Here is a 20,637-nt window from a genome sequence, read left to right on the forward strand (position 1 = left end):
CTCAGCATTCTAATGTTTAGATTTCCTCCCCCACACACTAAACAAACCTAAATTAGCCAGTGCTGTAATCACTGACCATACAGTTACTCAGCTGCGGGAGTCATGATTTTGGAATGTTTTCAGTAAAAAAGCAGTAAAAAAGCTGGTGTTTCTCACATCCTCTGTGAGCAATTTCCATTATTCAGTGTTGAAGATGGTGAGGAAAGCAGAGTACAGGCTGTGACTCAGCACCTTGTCACACAAGTTTGGAACGTGTGTGTATTTTAGTGCCTCCGTTATCTTGATTGCAGAGCCAACCAGAAAGTGAGCGCATGTGTGTTAGCTAACTTAACAAACTTACAAAGAAATAGGCTGGGGATGTTATCCACTGTCCTGACATTGTGATCGTTCACCCTAACCTACTCGGCTAACTGGCAGTTGCACTGAAGCACTGAAGCTTACGTAGCTTGCACAGGAAGGTCAAACGTTAAACGTAAGGCACTGTGACTGATTAAAGGCCCAAACAAAGGAGCTCAGGATGCGATACACAATGAGGCAGAATATAGTTTACTTTTACATATATGTAAGTGACATAAAGTTGCATTTTTTAATGTTAAAAAAAGTATAGGCTATGTTAGTTCTATTGCATGTAGATACCTTTATGATATAACTATCAGTTTGGGAGGGGTTTTTTTTGCTCTTAAAGAAATAAACACACTGACTTTTCGATCCGTCAGTTTAATCAACATTTTAAATTACTGATGTTAAAGTGACCTGTAGTTTGTGGGACTGATTCTATATGTTCCTCAAAAGTATTAGCTTACTATAGCCCACTTTAGTAAGACTGATCGGTTCATTAAGTCATATATTAATGCCACACATGTGTGGAGATTTATAGTTGAATGAAGGAATATGCAGTGCTTGTGGTAAAAGACAGACTGTATATAGCCTTGACACACCCATGTTGTAGTTTTTGTTTTATAACATCTGAAACAAGGCAGCACGGTGGCACAGTGGGTAGCCACACAGCAAGAAGGTCCTGAGTTCAATTCCACCATCAGGCCGGGGTCTTTCTGTGTGGAATTTGCATGTTCTCCCCGTGTTTGTGTGGGTTCCCTCCGGGTACTCTGGCTTCCTCCCACCGTCCAAAGACAAGCAGCTTGTGGGGATAGGTTAACTGGATAATCCAAATTGCCACTAGCTGTGAATGTGGGAGTGAATGTGAATGCGAATGGTTGTCTGTCCCTGTGTGTTGGCCCTGCGACAGACTGGCGACCTGTCCAGGGTGTACCCAGCCTTTCGCCCAGCGCCCCCCGCAACCCTGAAAAGGATAAGCGGAAGCGAACGGATGGATGAACATCTGAAACATACATAATACAAAAAGTACTTCCTCATGAACAGTGGCCTCCAGCCCCTTTAGTTTTATAGCCAGCATCACCAAACAATATGTCAGCACCCAGCCTGTAATGTAAGTGCTAACGAGATAAAGTGAAAGCCTTCATTTACCTTTATTTGTTGTTTTTTTTGATGAATTAACTCCATCTGCCTTAATAAAATATAATGTCATTATGCTGTTTTCACTAAAGTAGGCGAGACTGGTTGAACTCAAGAGCTTAACAGATTACAGTATTACAACTCAGTGCACTAACGTCGGGGAAAGTATTTAATTTAGTCCATATGTGAACAGTCCCACGAGCTGGGATTTAGTACGTGATAAGCGTCAGTGGCGTGAGCCTGCCATGGCCTCAACGGCTTCGAAACAAACTTAAACACAAAGAGGCTGGATACATGTGAGAACAAAATGAGTTAAGGCTGTGACTCAACACCTTGTCACACTATCGCACTGCTGTGGAAGACAGGAAGAGATAGGTGTGCGTGTGTGTGTTTTTTTCCAGTGTGTCTTAGTGGGAAATCATCTGTGAACGTGGTTGCAGAATCATCCAGAAAGTAAGTGCAGGTGTGTTTGTTCTTGCTGTAGAACAATAATGAGACGGAGAAAAGAGGAACGTGGAGACTTGTTCCTTGTTCTCTTGCCAGGTGTTGATGCTGCAGTGTATAAATGCACATGTGTGGTTACACATAAGGTTGACCAGGTTTCTCACTTTATGGGTGATTGCACAGTTTTAATCCCTCGCCTTTCATCCCACATATTGAGACAACAGTGCGCATTTTGATTAGCTCAAATTTCCAAACACCAGGACTGCGACACAGGCACACTTCTGATGTCTGGATTTTATCCACTAAAGAAAGCATACAAGGAGGTCATCGTGAGTGAAGTGCTGTTTAATCTACTTGAGCTATAGCTAATTTAAAAAATTGCATGCAATTACAAAACCTAAGGTCATACAGATTTCAGTGTAATATGATGGTAACTACAAAAAGGAAAAGGAAATTCAGCTGTAATAAACAGTGAAAGAGAAACTGCTCAAGTTTCAGTGAAACTGGTGAGAAATGATTGTCAGAGATCTTTTTTCCAGTTTTTAATCATAGTTATCTTGCAGTTTTGCAAGGATGAGAGTATGAAAGCAGTCTTACAAGAAATATGCGGTTTACAAAAAGATCGGGCTATCTGTCGATGCATCTTTATGAAACAGAACAGTAGCTGAAATAAGAGTACACTGATCAACCTTAAATGCATTAAGTTTCAACATTAGAAATAAACATCTGAGTGCACCAAGAAGTAAAATAAACATATGAACTTATGTTGATATATTTTTCTACCACTGTGAGTTTGTGATGACAATTAATTCATAAAATTAATGATTTTCTGCAGCGTAATTCTCTTGTCTACTTTGCAGCTGCAGGGTTGTATTTTACTGTTATATTTTTTCTGTTCTTTATAGATATCTATCACCCGTTCCTCTTGTAGCACCTCGTGCTCAGTTGATCTATTTTGCGCAGAAGAGTCAAATGACCCATCAGAAGCTTTGCTTTATGTGAGCGCACTAAGAGCCTAAAGCAGAAAGCCTGAGTTAACAAACAAATCCGATAACCACCAATTTTCTCTGACTAGGTTTTAGACTTTTTCAAGCCAGCTGATACAAAGAAATCCTGGCTATGTTGAGCATGCTTCATAGTACGTCCTACTGGTCACTCAAAATACTTACATTTTCAGAAGGTCAGCAACAAGATATTTTTTAAAGATAATTAAATCCATCTATCTGAATAATGTGAATTATTACCACTTCAAATATTGAAGTTTTACATTTAGCATTCTTTTTATGTTTTTTTAAAGCCTTTATTATGACAGGAAAGCTGGGAGAGAGCAGGGGGAAGACATGCAGGCTCTAAAATAGCCTTATTGCATTATGAGTCACCTGTTCAACCCGGTGAACTCAAATCCATTCTCATGTAATTCAGAAAGCAAATTCTCAACAGATGTTCTCTCACATCCCTCAGGTTTCTTATGTCTTATCTGAGTGTTTGTGAGTGGCTGTGTCTGCATTGAGATATCCTGGTGGGACTGCATCCTTGAAGTGACCTGGAGAGTTGAACTTTAGGAAGATTTCTGAATACAAGAAAATATAAGAAGTCTTCAGCACTGCCACGAACTTTACACCGTAATCAAACCGACACAGCAGTAAATGATGAATCATCTGGCTCCAGTACAGCCGGGCTAGACAAGGGTTGAACTGAGGTGATTAAAGCATGTGGTGTGACTGCCTGCAACGTAAAGCCTACACCCTTTTGACCTGTTGCTCCTTAAAACTAAAACAGTTTTCACTTCCAGCTTCCTTAACTCAAAAATGCCAAGCCGGCTGTGAGCATTTCTTCAAGTTGCATTATTTCACATACATTTTTGGATCTCTACTGATCCAATAAAACCATCTAAAAATATAAGATCAAATTATCAGTCTTCTTTTCTGCACATTTACGTGCTCCACAGAGAATGATTTCTACTAATGTTGATGGGCCTCTAACTTTTCTTCCAGCGGATCTAAAATGCTGACATTTTGTTTGTTTTTGTTTTTTTACCAAAATTTTTACCAAAATTTCCAAACAGTTTTTAATTACACTGCTACAAAATTTGGTACATGGTACACGGATTGTCACATTTGGTAAATCACGGTTCCAAGATGATCTATCCTTATGTGACTTTGCTGATATGCTCTTTTCTTCTATAGTTATTAGAATTACGTTTCTGGTCGTGTGTGAAACATTATAACAGTTATAAGAAAGATTAGAATGAACTTAAACTCTTACCACCAGGTCAACAGTTGAGCTTGAAGCTGTCCGGACCTCTGGGTTATGAGCAGGAAAACTAATGACACATCCAACCACCCTGTTTAGATTCATCTCGCAACCCTGCTTCTTTGGCACTCCTCAATTTAGGATTGCGAGTCACTGATCCAAAGGTGTCTTGAAATATCGATGAAAACAGGATCCAGTTAACAAAATTTTATACTTAATAGGGGAACTTATTATGTTTTTAGCTTCAAAATGAAAAACATTATTATCAGCCCGTATCACATTACTTTTGAACACTTAGCTGCCAGCATTGCTAAGGTTGACAGAAGAGCTTTATTCGACTTCATTGCCTGAAGCCTAAGAGATGCCTGAAGGATAAGAAACAGTCTGCCTCACTTCAGACTGCAGAGTGACTCACAGAGACGCTACACTGACACAGACTCTGGGTTTAGTTCACTTTACTGCCTGCGAAGTTTGAAAAGCACTTACTACTGTAACATACCATACAACCATACTATATTATAGTGGTTAATTATTTTGCTGGAAAACATATGCAGCAGTGTATAATCTCAAATGTAATGAGTAAGCATTTGTTTTTTTAGTAATCTTCCACACACTTAGCTTTTTCTCCTTTGCCCTCAGTTAATCCATCCAATCTCTCTCTCTCTTCCTCCCTGTCTTTATATCTGTCTCTCTCTCTCTGTCAAACATTTACACAATGTGTGCATGTTTGTTTTCAGACTTCTGTGAACATGCCCAAAATGGTGTCCATGCCCATGTGTGTTTGTGTGTGTGTGTGTGTGGTGCGACAGCCCAGTGTCCGTGACAGTGTAGATTCATTATGGCTCAAACCTGCGGTTACAGAACTCTAAGGGAGCAAAGCACAAGGTCTAATTATCCTGTCCACACACACACACACACACACACACACACACACACACACACACACACGCTTACAGAAACTCCCAACACACACTGTCTTTCAGTAAGAGGTACAAGCCTTTGTCCTGAAGACAGAAATAACTCTGAGGAACACTCTGGACCAGTTGGGTGTCACTGGCTGACTGCTTGTATTTGTGTGTGTGTGAGAGAGTGATTGTATGTATGAAAGACAAAGGGCAGGACAATATTTTTAACCCTTGCTTAACCATCTAGGTTTGCCCACAGCACTGTTTCTGTGACTACACAGTGCCTGCCGTAGGTTCTGCCTGTTTATGGCTTGCTAGCTGAACAGTTGTTTTGTTAAAGGCATTTTCTGAACTTAAACACCATTATCAATTTCTGCTGTCAGCTATTGTAACGGAAGGAACTTTGATGTCTCAAAGTTTCAAAGAAACTAGGACAGTAGTCACTGAGAGAGGAAAGTTATTTCAGCATCAATACATTTTTTTTCTATTTGGGGGCTTCAAATATTTCACTATTGACTCATTTGAAATATTGACTAATTTCAGGTTTCTAATATAAATCTTTATAAATGCATAATCACCTATTTCTCTCAGTCATGGCAGTCAACACCACACCTCAGTTTACTTTATTACTGCAAGATTTGGCAACTTATCATGGCCTTTTATCAATATTTACCCCACTCAGGATAACATAAAATCTCTAGGTCAATGCTAGCACAGCTTTCCCTCCGTTTCTCCAGTGAGATAGCAGAGAACTGCATCACTGTGATGTTCACCCAATCTGGTGCTTCGAGCTTTCTCTCAGAGGAATAATTTTACTTGTAAATATAGCGACAATGGTGAATTAATGTTATGGTAACTATTTGTTTCTGAATACCACCACCTCTCCAAAGCCCTCAAAAGAATGGTATTCAGAACACCCCAACCTTTCACCCATTATTCAAGTACACACAGAAAAAGTACACAGAAAAAAAATTAAATCTTTCAACTCAGTAGCAAGAGTTGGGCATTGTTATGCAAGTATTTGTAGCCGTTATTATGCATATTTCCCAGTGCAACTCTATGAATGTCAGTTTGGACAGATTGTGCAAGATCAATGAGTAGATGTTCAAGCTGACAGTAAAGACATTTTTTACAGGAACAGGAACTTGTTAATACTTGGTTGCAGTACTTTTGCATTCAGTACTTAAATTTTACATTTATTTTAGCAATGGTATGTGATTAAGTGAAGCTATAGCATGCATGTAAGACCCATGGCATATTTTTGTTTTAAAGCTTTTTTTAAAAGAAAAGAGAGACAACTGAAAAAGAAAAGAAAAACACTTTAATTCAAAGTGGCACAGACACCACAGAGATGGTAACAGTAGATAGAAAAATAATGTAGCAAAACCTGAGTCATTTTGCATTGTGTGCATCAGTGTGTGTATGTGTGTGGTTGAAAGTGTAGCCTTGTTTTGAAAGCTATTTTTGAGAAGCAGCATAGTAAGTTGTGGTAACCAAATAAAATCACACGAGCTCTTTGGAAGTGGCTGACTCAATGTTTCCACTGTGAAAGGAACGAGGCAAGAAGAAGAGCAAGATAGAAAGATGAGAAACTTAAAAACCCTTGCATCAGAGATGTCTGTCTTCAAAGACTTTGGGCAGAAACAATCACTTGCAGAATGCGCACAACTTGGCTGTATTTTCATTCGCATCACCTTTTGCATCCACAATTTTTAGATTTCTGGATCCAAAGTGCATCTTGTCAACTTTTAATATTTCTCAGTGTCATGGTAACACTGCAAAGGTTTTTAAATATGCTGCATTCAAAAGCCAGTGGGGAATCTTCGACTTCAAATCTCCTTTAGTGCTCTAAAACTGGCAGATTGACTCATGCATGTTTGCTAATTGTGCTGATGTTGAAGGGGGAAAAAAAGACTACTGTTATACAAAAGTGGAAAACAATGTTGGAGTCTCAGATCACCAATGAAACATTTTAAACTGGTCGCTCCTTTAAGCTGAAATCAAATCAAATTATACAGCAACATAAATGTAAGCAACATTTTTAAAAGGCACGATGTTAACAGTAAAGGATTCATTTACCTGTGGCTTCCCAAAACAAACAGACCAAAATAATTCACTGTGCAAACATGAAAGAATCTGCAGTAATTGTGATAAACTGTTTTATCTCTAAGTAGATGAATTGTATCATCTTGTTTGACTGATGGGCTGAATTCTGTTTTTTTACTGATTAAATGCCTGACTGGTGAATTGCCGATGATTGGCTGACTTCCTGCCTTTCTGAATCTGTTTTTGTGAAAGTTTGGCTTTTCGTCCTTTGGCATCTTTGTCACACTTTGCCTGCTGTTACATCCCGCTAGCAATTACTGTGGGTGTGTGCGGGAAAATGCATGCACTGTACACGGTACCTTCGTGTGTTTGCACGTGCTGTTTGAATTACTTGTTAGGAGCCTGCAGAGTTGCAGTGACAGCAGGAAAATGATTTGTGGCAGCAGGTTTTCTATTCTCAGATGAAGGATGAGGTTATTTGAGGTAAGAGTTCAAATGAGGAAACTATTAGAGAATTACCAATGTGTGTCTGGGTGTGCATGTGCGTGTTTCCTTTCTGTAATCCTGAGGTATACAGTAAGCTTGAAAATGAAAAGTTTTTTGGGAAACTGGTTCTGGCTTCATGTCAGTCTCTCAGCCCGCAGTTTGTCAGCTAAAGGAATACATCTGCTTCTGATTGCAGTGCAATTCAAACCTCTTGTACTGACTGTGAAATACAACCAATCGTCCAGAGTAACAGATCAACCCTATACACACTGTTTCTGATTTAAGATGTTTATTGGTTTATCCCTGGATTCACAGTAATGTTAAAACAGCAAAAGAAAGTAGTTAAAACATGTTGATGTGTGATATTGTAAAGCACTGTTTGCTGTTCTTTATCATAAGCAAAGCTAAAAATGTTCTGCTCTCATACTCAAAGCATGGACATGACACTGAGATTGATCTTCTCATCAAACTGCCAGCAAGAAAGCAAACAAGTCTGTTTGCCAAAACGGCAGACTATTTCTTTGAACTCTATGAAGTAAAGAAACTTCCAGCATGCATGTTATCAAATAAAGTATTATTAGTCCAGTTCTAATTATAGCTTAGATGCAGTTAATTTGATAACAATGAGAGGTGGTTTTAGATAGTCTGCATACAGGCTCCTCTCAGGTACACCACATCCTCCTGTTATGTTGTCATTCATAGTTTCTCAGCTTTCATTTGCAGCCAAGCATGACTATAGATCAGCACATACTGTGATTTGGAAGATCATTCAGAAGTGGCATTTTGGCCTTTTTGATCAGGATATGAAATTAATCCAAATCCTTAATTTGGAATAAATTCACATGCTGTGAATCCAAGCAGTTCCTATTGAGCTTCCCTGTTTTTCATTGCACTGGTTTTGATAAACCACATAACCCATGTTCTTCAGTGTACCAAAAACAGCTAATATATTATAATAGTATCTAGACATCAATGGACCATTAAATAAAACGTTATAATGAAAAAAGCTTTCAGTAAGATTGCTTTGCGTCATGAGACCCATACATCTGCCAACAGGAGCCCTTCCCTTACTCTGCAAGCTGAAGACCATCATGACAGTCAAATCATTACAGTGGTTGGTGAGGTGACGAAAGAGCGCAGAAATGCTGCCAACTAAAGCAAAAAAAATCAAAACAAAAACCCACAAACCTTGTGTCGGTGTTCCAACGCTGCTTTGAGGAGAGACAAGTCTCTAATGTGCAACATGATAAACATTGCTGCAAGCAAATTAACAATAATAATAATAATCTCACTGTTTCCATAACAAGAAGGTATAATAACATCTCTGAAGGCCTAGAGAAAATAAGTTGCCGAAGGAAAATTGCAACTCTTTATTGCTTTTACAAAAGTTCTTATTCGGGTTGAAATCCAGTGTAATATTCTACTATAAACAAAGGCAAAGCTCTAATGGTAATGTGTGATGTGAGACGCCAATTTTTGATGCCAAATGAAAGGGGAGGCTGAATTAATGGGTATTAACTTCACTCAAGACAAGAGTCTTGATATATAGTAATGGCAGACGTTCAGGTTGCGGAGATGAAACTAAATTGCCAAAAAAATCAACATGTGGAGAATTTACTCTTCACTTTGCTGCCAAATACAACAGTCCCCTGATGACATTCAGGGAAACTGAGCCTTAGAGAAATCAGTCTTACTGTATTGACTCTCTGCCGGTGATCGGCTACTTCCTACACTGGTGTAGCTGAATTGTTGATTTAAAGTTAAAAAGTTCATAAAGTGATGATTACTGGAGGAAAAATCCACAAAGGAAGAAAAAGTATCACATGTCCTGTCAGAATAAGATGTTTTTCCAGATGTGCAATTTTTTTCCCCCTCTGTCATGGTGAATTTGATTTAAACCACTGACAGATAATAAAACTAAGTCTTCAGTCCCACCAGCTCTGTGAAGCTATTCACAAGGGTACTTGAACCCAAATGCTAGCACCACAATGCTAACAGGATAATATTTAACAGATATAATGTTAACATCTTCCAAGCGATTGTCTCCAGATTGCCGTTACCATTTGAGAGCATTTCTGTCAGGAGATGTTAGTAAAGTGGGATTGTTATTTCCATCTACAGCAATTTATATTTGGCACCACTGCTATGTTCTGTGGCCTTCCCACCCTTCTATACCCACACAGGGAAAGCCTCAAGTGGGGAGAGCATTAGCTGGGATGTAAGTGGCAAATGGATCAGTTCTTTTATAGCACTTTTCTACAGTACCTAAGGGGTCAAAGCACTTGATATAACTTGTCTCATTCGCATAAGCACCTTTTTCTATACACGTGCTTCCTATCTAAGAAACATTCACAAAGGATGCATTGGAGAGCAACTTGGGTGTTCCAACAATCCAGGCTCTTAATATCTTGTCGGATATTTGGCACACAAACTAGAGCAACCAGGGATTAAACTAGCAACCTTCCGATTAGCAGATTACCTGCTGAGCTACAGCCACCCCAACTACAAAAACTATATGCATAGATATCTTAAATGGCACACCAACCTGTATGAGATTAGCTCTAGGAATGTTATCAGCTGGTACCCGTGATTTGCCTGCCAGAACTAACCCTACGGTTGACAAGCTATACCCCATTACCTTCACCTGCCATAACTGTTTCAGTGTAAAAAATCAGGGTCATGTCTTCTTCAAATAAGCATTCTGCTAGCTCTTTGGTCATCTAACTTGCTTCTTTGTTTAGTCAGATGTGGAATTAGAAGCACATTGTGATTCATTTCAGGGTTAACTAGTGTTCCCCTCACCTGTTTCCTCCTCTGGCATTAGAGGCTTCTGTGGCTTTTGGCTCACTTTTCAAATTAAACCACACAGCTTTTATATCCCTGTTGCATCTGTAAAGATCCTGTTTTTCAGAGTACAGTGTGGCCTGGGGCAGGCAGCATTATTTTGTGCCAGCGGATATCTGGATGATGTTGCACAGTCTGTCCATCCGGACTAAATCTGAAAGGCTTAATGCCACAACGTGAGGGAAAAGAAAAAAAGATTCTTCCTACCCTTGTAAATTCCTTAGCTGCTCTTTAAATTATTCATGTATGGCAGTTTAAGCAAACATTTTGTACGGAACTCATTAAAACTCACACCTGAAAGCTGCAGTTCAACCAAAACCATCCACTGTTAGCTACTCCGGGTAGTTGTGGCTGTAATTTCGAGCTGTTAATTATATAAGAGAGGATTCAGTTACTCAGGTGTTTTATTCTTAAAATAGGTTTAAAGTGGGTGAAGAAAATACATTCAGTAACTTGCACAACATTGTGTCTGAGTGAAGTAGCTAAAGTTTCTGTTGTTGTTGTCTAAAATGGCTTTCTGTGTACACAAGTTACTACATAATTTTCATTGTGGGGATCCCCTTCCACAGTAGCCTTGTTGTTTCTGGAGAGAGGTTTTTTTTTGAGCATCCACCCTGAGGATGTGTTCCTGTTCTACTGACCAGGGAGATTATTACTGAAAAGTTACTCTTCCTGCTGCTGAAGAAATGGACTGAGGCCAAGACACTGAGCGATCAGCTGCAGGGTTACTGTACAGAAAAGAAAACACCTGTTTCAGTCAACAGCCTGCCAAGTGTATCTAGATGACTGAGGCAAGGAGTTACAAATAGACACAGCTGAGGGGCACATGTGAAACAAGGCAGATGATTTCTGTTATAACATGCAGACAAGAGGACTGGGCACCCAAAATCCAACCAGACTCAGCTTTCAGCTTGTTTGCTTCAACTTTTATTTTTTAATGATTTGAAAAAGAAAATTTGAGCAAATTCAGCTTGACATTGTGATAATGCTTGAATGTGTCACTGGAGCTACAGCAAGTAAAATAAGTATTGAACACATCACCAGTTTCCTAAGGAAATGTATTTCTAAAAGGTGTCATAATTACCATGTAACAGCATTAACCTGAGGCTACAGCCCTACACACCAGCACAAATCTCTATCCAAATGAAGACACGTGTGAGCTTACGTGTGGCTGATTTCACCACAAATGATGGCTCACTTTATCACGGTGCTGTGCAGGGGTCCGCATTTACTCAGCTTTAACATCACCCTGGGCTCTTGGCTAGCTTAGCGTTAGCATGCCGTCTGTACAGGTGCCTGCAAAAAGCCAAACTTATGTTAAGAGTATAATGCAGTTGTTTCTGTCCTGGAGCGGTTTCCACTTTACCATCACACTCTCATCCTTGTGCAATAAAAAAAAAAAGAAAAAGTAATGTCTATATCTATGCTGCAGACTGCAACTATTTTCCTCCTACACACAAACTAAAATCAGCTAAATGTAACGAGACTGCAAGAACCGATAAGCGGGATCAATAGGCAGGCAAAATAACGATTCCAAGGAATTGGACTACTGTGAGCCATTCCCTGGGAATCCCTGATAACAGCTGAGAGTTTCCCTGGCAGTGTGTTTGGGACAATCTTCCTTCTAAAAAGGTCCACCCTCGTTTCAACATCATCATCATCATCATCATCATCATCCTGGTAGATTGCTGCAGATTTTTTTAATCACAATATCCTGGTACATTTTTCCATTCCACCGTCCTTCAATTACGTGCCAGTGCTGTATGCTGAAAAACAGTCCCACACCATGGTGCTCCCACCTCTAAACTTCAGTTATGTGAAATTGTTTTGGGGTTGATATCCAGTGCCCTATTTTCTCCAAACGTGGTGTGTATTATGGCATCCAAAGGGTTTAATGTTGGTTTCATCTGACCAGACTACATTCTCCCAGTATTTCACAGGTTGTCTTAATGTTGTACAGCAAACTTTAAACATGCTTCAACATGCTTATTCTTCAGCAATAGAGTCTCGCGTGGTGTAGGAGCACACAGGCCATGGCGGCTGAATGCATTACTTATTGTTTTGTCTTTGAAACAATTGTACCTGCTGATTTCAGATCTTCCTGTAGCTCCCCACATATGTTCCTTAGCTCTTAAATAACACTTCTGATAACTCTTTTCATTCTTCTTGCTGGGAGCACCTGGTTGTGGTCGTCACAGTGAAATTATGTTCTTTCCAACTCCACATTATGGCCCCAACAGTGCTCACTGGACCCTTCAGTAGTTTCGAAATTCTTTTGTAACCAGCACCATCAAGGCTACAACGGTCTGCTCAGTAACTTTATCAATCACAAGCGGTTTCTTGTGTAACACCTGGGAATGAGACCTTTTTATAGGCCAATCAGTTGGGACTGAAGCAGCTGATTTTAATTTGCAAAAATTGGCAGGATTGCTTTCTAATTACTAATAGATTTCAGCTGGTGTCATGACTTTGCATGCTTTGTTACGCCTCCCTTTCTTCATGTGTTCAACAGCACATTTAGAAATACATAGAAAATTGGTGACATGTTCAGTACTTAACTCATTCACTGCCAGCCATTGGCAGTGAATGAGTTAAACCCATTGACTCATTCACTGCCATTGACGGCTATAGACGTCAATGGCAGTGAATGAGTTAAACCCATTGACTCATTCACTGCCATTGACGGCTATAGACGTCAATGGCAGTGAATGAGTTAATTTACTCGCTGTATTGACAATTCTCTTTTTAGCAGAGTTGACTGAACAGTTTATAAAGCAATTAACTAATTAGGAGTACAGTAGCACACCCTCATTCACAAAAAAGTTGAGAAACTCTATGAAATGTAACAGTAACAGAAGACAAATATATCTAATTTCATTAGTATTTATTTATTTATTTTATTATTTTAACAGTTTGCATAATATATGTTTGTTAAAACATCTTCTGTGGTCAGATTATATCAAACCAATCATCTTCAGTTGTGCTTGGCATTTCGGCACTTGCTGTATCAGGCATTTCCTAAGCTTAACCTTAGAGGTTTTCCTGTTTCACATTTTTGTATCTTGCTTGGTTTTCCACTACTGTATGGAAGTGCAACATTAAATTACCATTTTAATACATTCTTGTACTGAACCATTTCATTGTCACTGTAGAATACATACAGCATTAATGTTTGACATCTGCTGTGGGCTTTTCTCAAATGGTAACATGAAGTTTATCAGGCAGCATTGGGCAGTAGATGGGGCTTTTGAAGTGCTGCTAATATCGGCTGCAGCAAACTTTCAGGTTAGCTACTGTTAATTAAAAGTGTGTGCTGGAGTGAAAGGACTGTGACAGCTTTTGTTACAGTACCACATTCCTTGTTCTGGGAATGTGTATGTATGCTCTCATGTAAAGGTAGTTAATATTCTCAGAGTGTGATCAACTGTATAAATTCTCCTGTCATGCAACATATAAAACAAGATTTTAAAAAAGTCAGAACTTGAAAGATCAGAAGCTTTCATACGAACCCAAAATATAAGAAGACATATACATATATGGGGTGACCGTGGCTCAGGGGGTTGGGAAGCGTATCTGTAACCGGAAGCCGGTTCGATCCCCGGGCTCTCTGTCCTGGTCGTTGTGTCCTTGGGCAAGACACTTTACCCTACCACCTACTGGTGTTGGCCGGAGGGGCCGATGGCGCGATATGGCAGCCTCGCTTCTGTCAGTCTGCCCAAGGGCAGCTGTGGCTACAACTGTAGTTTACCTCCACCAGAGAGTGAATGAATAATGGCATTATAAAGCGCTTTGGGTGCCTTGAAAAGCGCTATATAAATCCAATCCATTATTATTATTATTATTATAACACGTACATTCAAAAATGCACTCACACCTGGAGATGGAGAGAGTAAAAAGAGAGTTGTGGCAGGATGTTGAGAACTATACTTACGTGCTTCCTGTAGACGTAAACATACAGTAGGTGTCTGCCCCTTTGATTTAAAACGTCAAGTGATCACAGGGTGTTTACATGAGCTTTAGATCTACATCACTGCACACTCAGAACATTTTGCGATATGGCAACACACTATGCAAATGCTAATGCAAATTCTTCATGTAGATATTTTTTTTTTTTTCTGTACATGTTGTTAAATAAAACAGTTTAACCGTTTTATTAAGTTTAGGCATATAAAACTGCATACAATAAATACTTTCTTGGTAATTACTTGCACAAGGATTAGCATCAAGCACCCTCACCCTAAAATACTTACCTTTTTGTCTTGATTAGACAATGATTAGTCTATAGTTCCACATCAAGAAGCTCTCAAGTGAATATTTAAGACATGTCAAACACAGTTGTTGTTGTCAAATAACTCAGTAAGAAGCAAAGTTAAGTAACACCAGACTTGTTAACCAACTCATGGAGCATTGGGTTGATTTTATATAAGCCCACATATATACAACAAGATATTCTAGTAAGAACAAGGAGTTAGCTTTTGTTTCAATAACTGGGTTTTTGTTACATTTTAATGCAGTCACATGTGTATTCTATGAAGCATAACTGTCATTAACTAAAATATCTCTTCTTCTCTCTGTTCTTTCTGTTCCAGAGGGCACCTAGACCGGTTGTTCTCCTGCCGAACATAGTGCCTCATATCCACCAGGAGCCTGTCACCCTTATCTGTGTAGGCCTACTGCTGATACTGATTGGGCGATGGATTTGGATACAAGGCAATACAAACACCCAGGACACCCAGGTTTAAAATGAGAGTGGTAGACCCAGAAACCCAGCAGATGTAGCATTTTTTTACTAACTGTTTTTGGATCTACTTTTTTTGGGGGGAACTCATTTTTAGCCTCTACTCTCTGCTTTTCCATTTGCAAAAAAGACTCCTGGAACTCTAATCCTTTTTTGTGTTTGCACCAATGTTTTTCCGTCATGGCCTCAAAGATTTTGTGATGCTACCAAAGAGGCAAGATTTTGCAATTCTTTGTGGGCAGGGGCAGTCGCAATACCTTAATATGCCTCTGCAAAATGACGCCTGTGGAAATTCAAATGTGCCTTGAACAGTTTCTCGTTTACTTCGCTAGCTTTCCATACAATTTTTTTTTTTGTACAAAGATTATGTTCTCCCCAGGTCAAAATATCTGTCAAAATGGATGACTTTGGTTTGGAATTGCACCTGCATCACATTCATTGCCATCATGCAGCAGACTCATGACCTCTGTAGGAATCAGCCGGACCAGACTTGCATCAGTATCCAACATGTTTTTAAAAATACTTGTGGCAGATTGACAGCACACCAGCATTTTAGAACTCAAATGAATTGGGTATTATGTTTTTCTTGAATCTATAATCTGGATTATTATCCCTTAAAAGGTACTTTTAAGTTACTGATATATAGCAGGAGACATCTGTATGAATCTTCATTTGTTTTCTAAACATATATAGCATAGAAATTTGTTGTCTTCTAAAACTGCAAAATTGATGTTTTATCACTGTGTTTCATGACTACTTTAACAACAATTGGTACATAATATACATAATATACAGCACAACCTGATAATGAACTGAGCCCACCCAAGTAGATTTTACCACCTGCATCTTTTAGACTTTATCAAAAAACCCTTAATCATAACACAAGATGATATTGAACCAACTTCCTGCAGTAGTAGATACAAGTCTTCCAGTCTCCACTAGAGAACTCAAAAATGGGTTATACCACCAAATACTATCTGTGTACAATGGCTTCCTACAAGATGACATCCAAATGCAATAACAGTTTTCTTCTTTGGTTATTTTGTATTCAGCATTAAAGCAAAGAAAAAGAGTGTGTTAATAACCAAAATCTGAATGTGAGTGTTCCATTTTTGTTCAATAACAAAATTGGAGGAATTGTTACTAAGTTGAAATCCAGTTAGCAGAGTGGTGTTGATGAACAAAGTGAACAACAAAACTATTAAATAGTGTCATTTCATAGTGTCTTGTTTATGCATTATGCAACCTTTAAATTTAAACGAATCAACCATTACTGTCTTCCACCTTCTTCGTTAAGCATCTGGTTTTACCATTAGCAGGCAGAGTGCAATGGTTTCTTGACAAGGTCACGATATCACGATATCCGTATATTAGCACAGTGATTCAGACCTGGCCAAGTCTCCATACGCTTGCCAGGTCATTAAATAGTTAGTTTGAGTTTTGGACAAACACCAAACATTGAATAGTGCAAGTCAAAGACTCTTAAATAACTAAGTGATTAGCGAACAGCGGAAATAGAGGCTTCAGATTAAAAACATGTATTTGTATCTTTGAACTCTTGATGCCAATGAAAACCTTTGTTGTGTTATAATGTAAGAATTCATGATCCTTTAAAAAAAATAGATATTGGGTTATGTTACGAAAAAATAAATGTTACCACTTAATCCTGATTAAATCTGAAGTAAATACAAACAACTGAGTACACTTGTCTGTGTTTACAAATATCAGAATTTACTCCCATTTGAATGTTGAGGGTAAATATAAATCAGTCCATTTTCTTGACTTTGAACATTGTTTGCTATCTGAATATAATGTGGTGTCAATGGATTATGCAAAAATACATTTAACCGAAGCACTTTATAATACCAAAAGTGCATGCTTCTACTAGGAAAGTTGAAGGAATCAACTGTGCACTACAGTTTATTGGAGGTGCGAAACCAAATCAACCAATACTTCTTATGATCTGATTCATGAAAATTAGAGAAAAAGACACAAAGATAGAATTCCCGCTCTGTTTAACTGGCTTTTTTGAGAATAATCACAACATCCCTACCTCCTTTAAAGCATGGTGCATAGCCAACTCCTTGAACTTTTCTGACAAACTTTACCAAGCAAGCAGACTGACTAGGTTTGGTTGGAGTAGTAAGCATTAAACACTGTATTTCAAAGGTCCAATGTGAACACTGACCAATTATATTTGTGTACAACTCGTGTTTTCCATGTTGGTTTGAATGGTACAAGTTGAATATTCCCAAATTCATTGACATAATATACGTTAACTTGATCGGTACCAATAATAATAAAATGACATTGCCTAGTGTGCATGTTTGTTTAAGCATGACACAAACAAAAATAGGGAAGTATTTTTTATGCCCCTGTGAGCAACCTTGGAGATGTACTGTGCTATTATGTGTGATACATGTGTTTGATTTAAAACTTCAGAATCAACGTAGTTCAATCACTGTTGACGACTCCCTGTGAGGTTAGCTCAAAAATTTGTTGTAACACAGCAATAATCAAATGTACGTTTGCACAGTTGTGTCAACACCACTGAAAATCACTGATACATTAATGTGCTGGTATTTATCACTGCTACATAAGAATTTCAGCTACTCTGTCAGCTGTGTAATCTTACATTAATAGCTATTCATCAGCTATAAGTAATCATTTTCAAGCTTTCTCCTATGATATGATGAGATGGTTTAGGACTGGTCACTAATTGAAGGTTTTGCAGGTGTTATCTAAAGATATTTAGCATTACTTGTAGTGGATAAAGTCATTAGAATAATCTGTACTTGTATTGTTAAAAATCCACTTCTGACAGCAGTGTCATATAGATTATATTTGTCATATAAACATCACCATACACATCTGGTTTATTGGTACAAGATTAAAATAAAAAATCGCAACAAAGAGACATTAATGGCCATAAAAAATACATTAAAAGATACAAAGAGATTTAACATAACCACAGAAAACCACAAAGAGCTCTTACCAATGTATTGTTTATTTCCGAGAACCACATTTGTCCACTTATGTTAGCAAAACTGCCACAGCGCAACCTAAACAGAAAACGCAAAAGTTGTTTTACACTACTTTCTGTTTCTGGTTGTATTTCCTCTTTGTTCTATCTTTTCCTGTTGGAGTAATGTATTGCATACCATGTAACCTTTCTGATTTGTCTCTGTTTGGAATTGAACACGTTCCAGGTGTGTGTTCATGTGCACCAAACCTAAGTGCTTTTGCTTTTGTCTCTGCTGTGACACTGAGATCGCTGTAACTGCGTGTTGATTTTTGATATCGTGCCATGTGAAACCTACAACCTCATTTTGAAGTACTGTATTACAGCTGGAGTGTGAGAGAAAAGCATGGCAGGGAGGAAACTGAAAGATGAATTAACGGCTTATGAAACTGATATGGAAACCTGGCAATGTGCAGATTCTCCGCCTATCATTTGTAGGTGTTAGAGCACAGAAACACTTGTATTACATTCAGGGTTTTACTGACTCGCTTTAACCCTGCTCAGGCTGCGTTCGCATATTGTGCTGTGCTCTTTGGGGCTTTAAGATAACAGCTATTATCTACATACAGTTATGTGAAAAAGCAAGTTGCAAATTGTTAGCTTTTTTGGCATATCTTCAGTGCCGACTGATAAAGGTGGTCGACATGACAAGAATTTTTCAATCATGAATTTGACAAAAGCATGAACAGATGTAATGATGTGTGGAGAAAGAGAGTCACCGTTGGTCTTGGTCCCCTTCGGCAGAAATCATTTTTAGCAGGTGTTTTGTATAATTGTTATAACTGTCCTTGCTAAATGTCTAAAGTTGCAAAAGTTTTTAAGGGTTTTACTGATATTGCTGCACTTTTCTAATCCCCCCATAACTTTTAAATGGGATCATATTTGGGTTGTTTTATATGACCTTTCATGGTTAATCAAATCCATAACCCTCAACATGTTCTTTTTGAGGCATTCCTTAGTAGACTGGCATAATTTATGGCACGTTTGGGCTGCTGAAAGGTAAACATATTTGCAGCTGAATCAAAGACTAGACGGGCAGGCTAGACAATAACCTAGGTGGGAAATCAACAGCAAAATTATTATCCACTATACTCCAGAATTGAAATTGCATAGGCTGAGAAGTTAAAATCTCCCCTGTTTCTGTTTGTTGTCTTGAGTTTTGTTTTGTTTGGGAATAGCAAAGGCTTTTTTATGAATGAATAAATACAGTTGAGGTCCAGTGATGCATACATGTTGATGCCAACAATTATAGGCGATACCTTCAGAGTTTGTGATTACAACTTTTAGATTTATGAAAACTTCAGTTTGCATCAGTCTGCCTTTGTTTGGAATTTAAGGTGGTTCTAAACCCTGGTTGAAATGTTCTGGTTTTTGAAGGTGTGACGAAACACCTTTTCCACTCAAATTATTTACATGGAAAAATTACATAGTACATTTATCCATAGGCATTTTATGAAATGTTTAACAGATATGCCAAAAGAAGCCAGACTATTAAGACTATTCTCATGACAGGAAAATAAGATTAAAAAAAAAAATCAGTGGAATTGTTAAAAAGATAAAACACACAGTATAGTGGACCCAGAGACATAGCGGTTTATTTTGCTTTTGCTGAAAGTGCTGTACAGAAATGCATCTCTTGGATGGAGGTTGTTTGTGCAAGAACTGAGACAAACAATTCCAAATGACCCAGTAAAATTGTAGCAAATTTGTCTTTTGTTAATATTGTAACTGTACACTGAACATGTAATTATTGCTTCAATTTAAAATAAAGCTTTTTACATTCAATTTAATCCAAAAATCAGAGCAGTGTGATTATTTGTCAATAGAAACCATCTTTTTATTCTAATTTGCATATGTTTGGTTATAGAAAGTTGTTTATTTAAATAGAATTTAGTTGTTAATTTGAACAACTGTGAATGTGTAACCAATGTAAAGGTCAGACTTTCTGTTTGAGGCAGTCATGTGTACGTTTTCTTTTTTAAAAGAAAACAGAATCCCCCTATTTTTCCCCAGTAGCCCATTTGCAGCTGAATTTTATGCATAAAGACTATGACTTTGAGAGATACTTGTTTGCCATACTCAGCTGAAGGCTTTTATATCACATCCACACACATCCAATATGCTCACTTTATTTGGAAGTATTAGTGAAACATCTAAGTGAAGCATATAAAATCTCTTTAGGTACATCTTTCAGAAAAGAAATTATAGAAGTAAAATATATTTTATTAGCAAATATATTTTATTTTTATGAGATCTGTATTTGATCAAACATCAGTTTGTTTATTGGCATAAAATCTCAAAAAAAAAATGGAATAAAGTTGTTTCCCTTTCCTTTTGTGTTTGTGTGCGTGCGTGTGTTCGTGTGCTCATCTGCAGTACACGGAAAGTACGGTGCCTTCCAGAACTTGGCAAAAGCACATGCTCAG

General features: G+C 38.2%; 1 protein-coding gene across 2 annotated transcripts in view; it reads left to right on the plus strand.

The window, feature by feature from the left end:
• The window catches only part of LOC102313613, a 31,719-nt gene extending 11,718 nt beyond the window's left edge, over positions 1-20,001 (plus strand). For both annotated transcript variants that reach the window (XR_006054338.1, XM_005941297.2), the window contains one exon: positions 15,041-20,001. Coding sequence is in view for 1 of the 2 variants with exons in the window: in XM_005941297.2 (XP_005941359.1) it covers positions 15,041-15,193 (153 nt within the window). In the remaining variant the exon portion in view is untranslated. The remainder of the gene's footprint in view (positions 1-15,040) is intronic.
• The last annotated feature ends 636 nt before the right edge of the window (positions 20,002-20,637 follow it).

The sequence above is a fragment of the Haplochromis burtoni genome, unplaced genomic scaffold (genome assembly GCF_018398535.1).
Source record: "Haplochromis burtoni strain Fernald_Lab_line unplaced genomic scaffold, NCSU_Asbu1 Contig_46, whole genome shotgun sequence".
NCBI classification, from domain to species: domain Eukaryota; kingdom Metazoa; phylum Chordata; class Actinopteri; order Cichliformes; family Cichlidae; genus Haplochromis; species Haplochromis burtoni.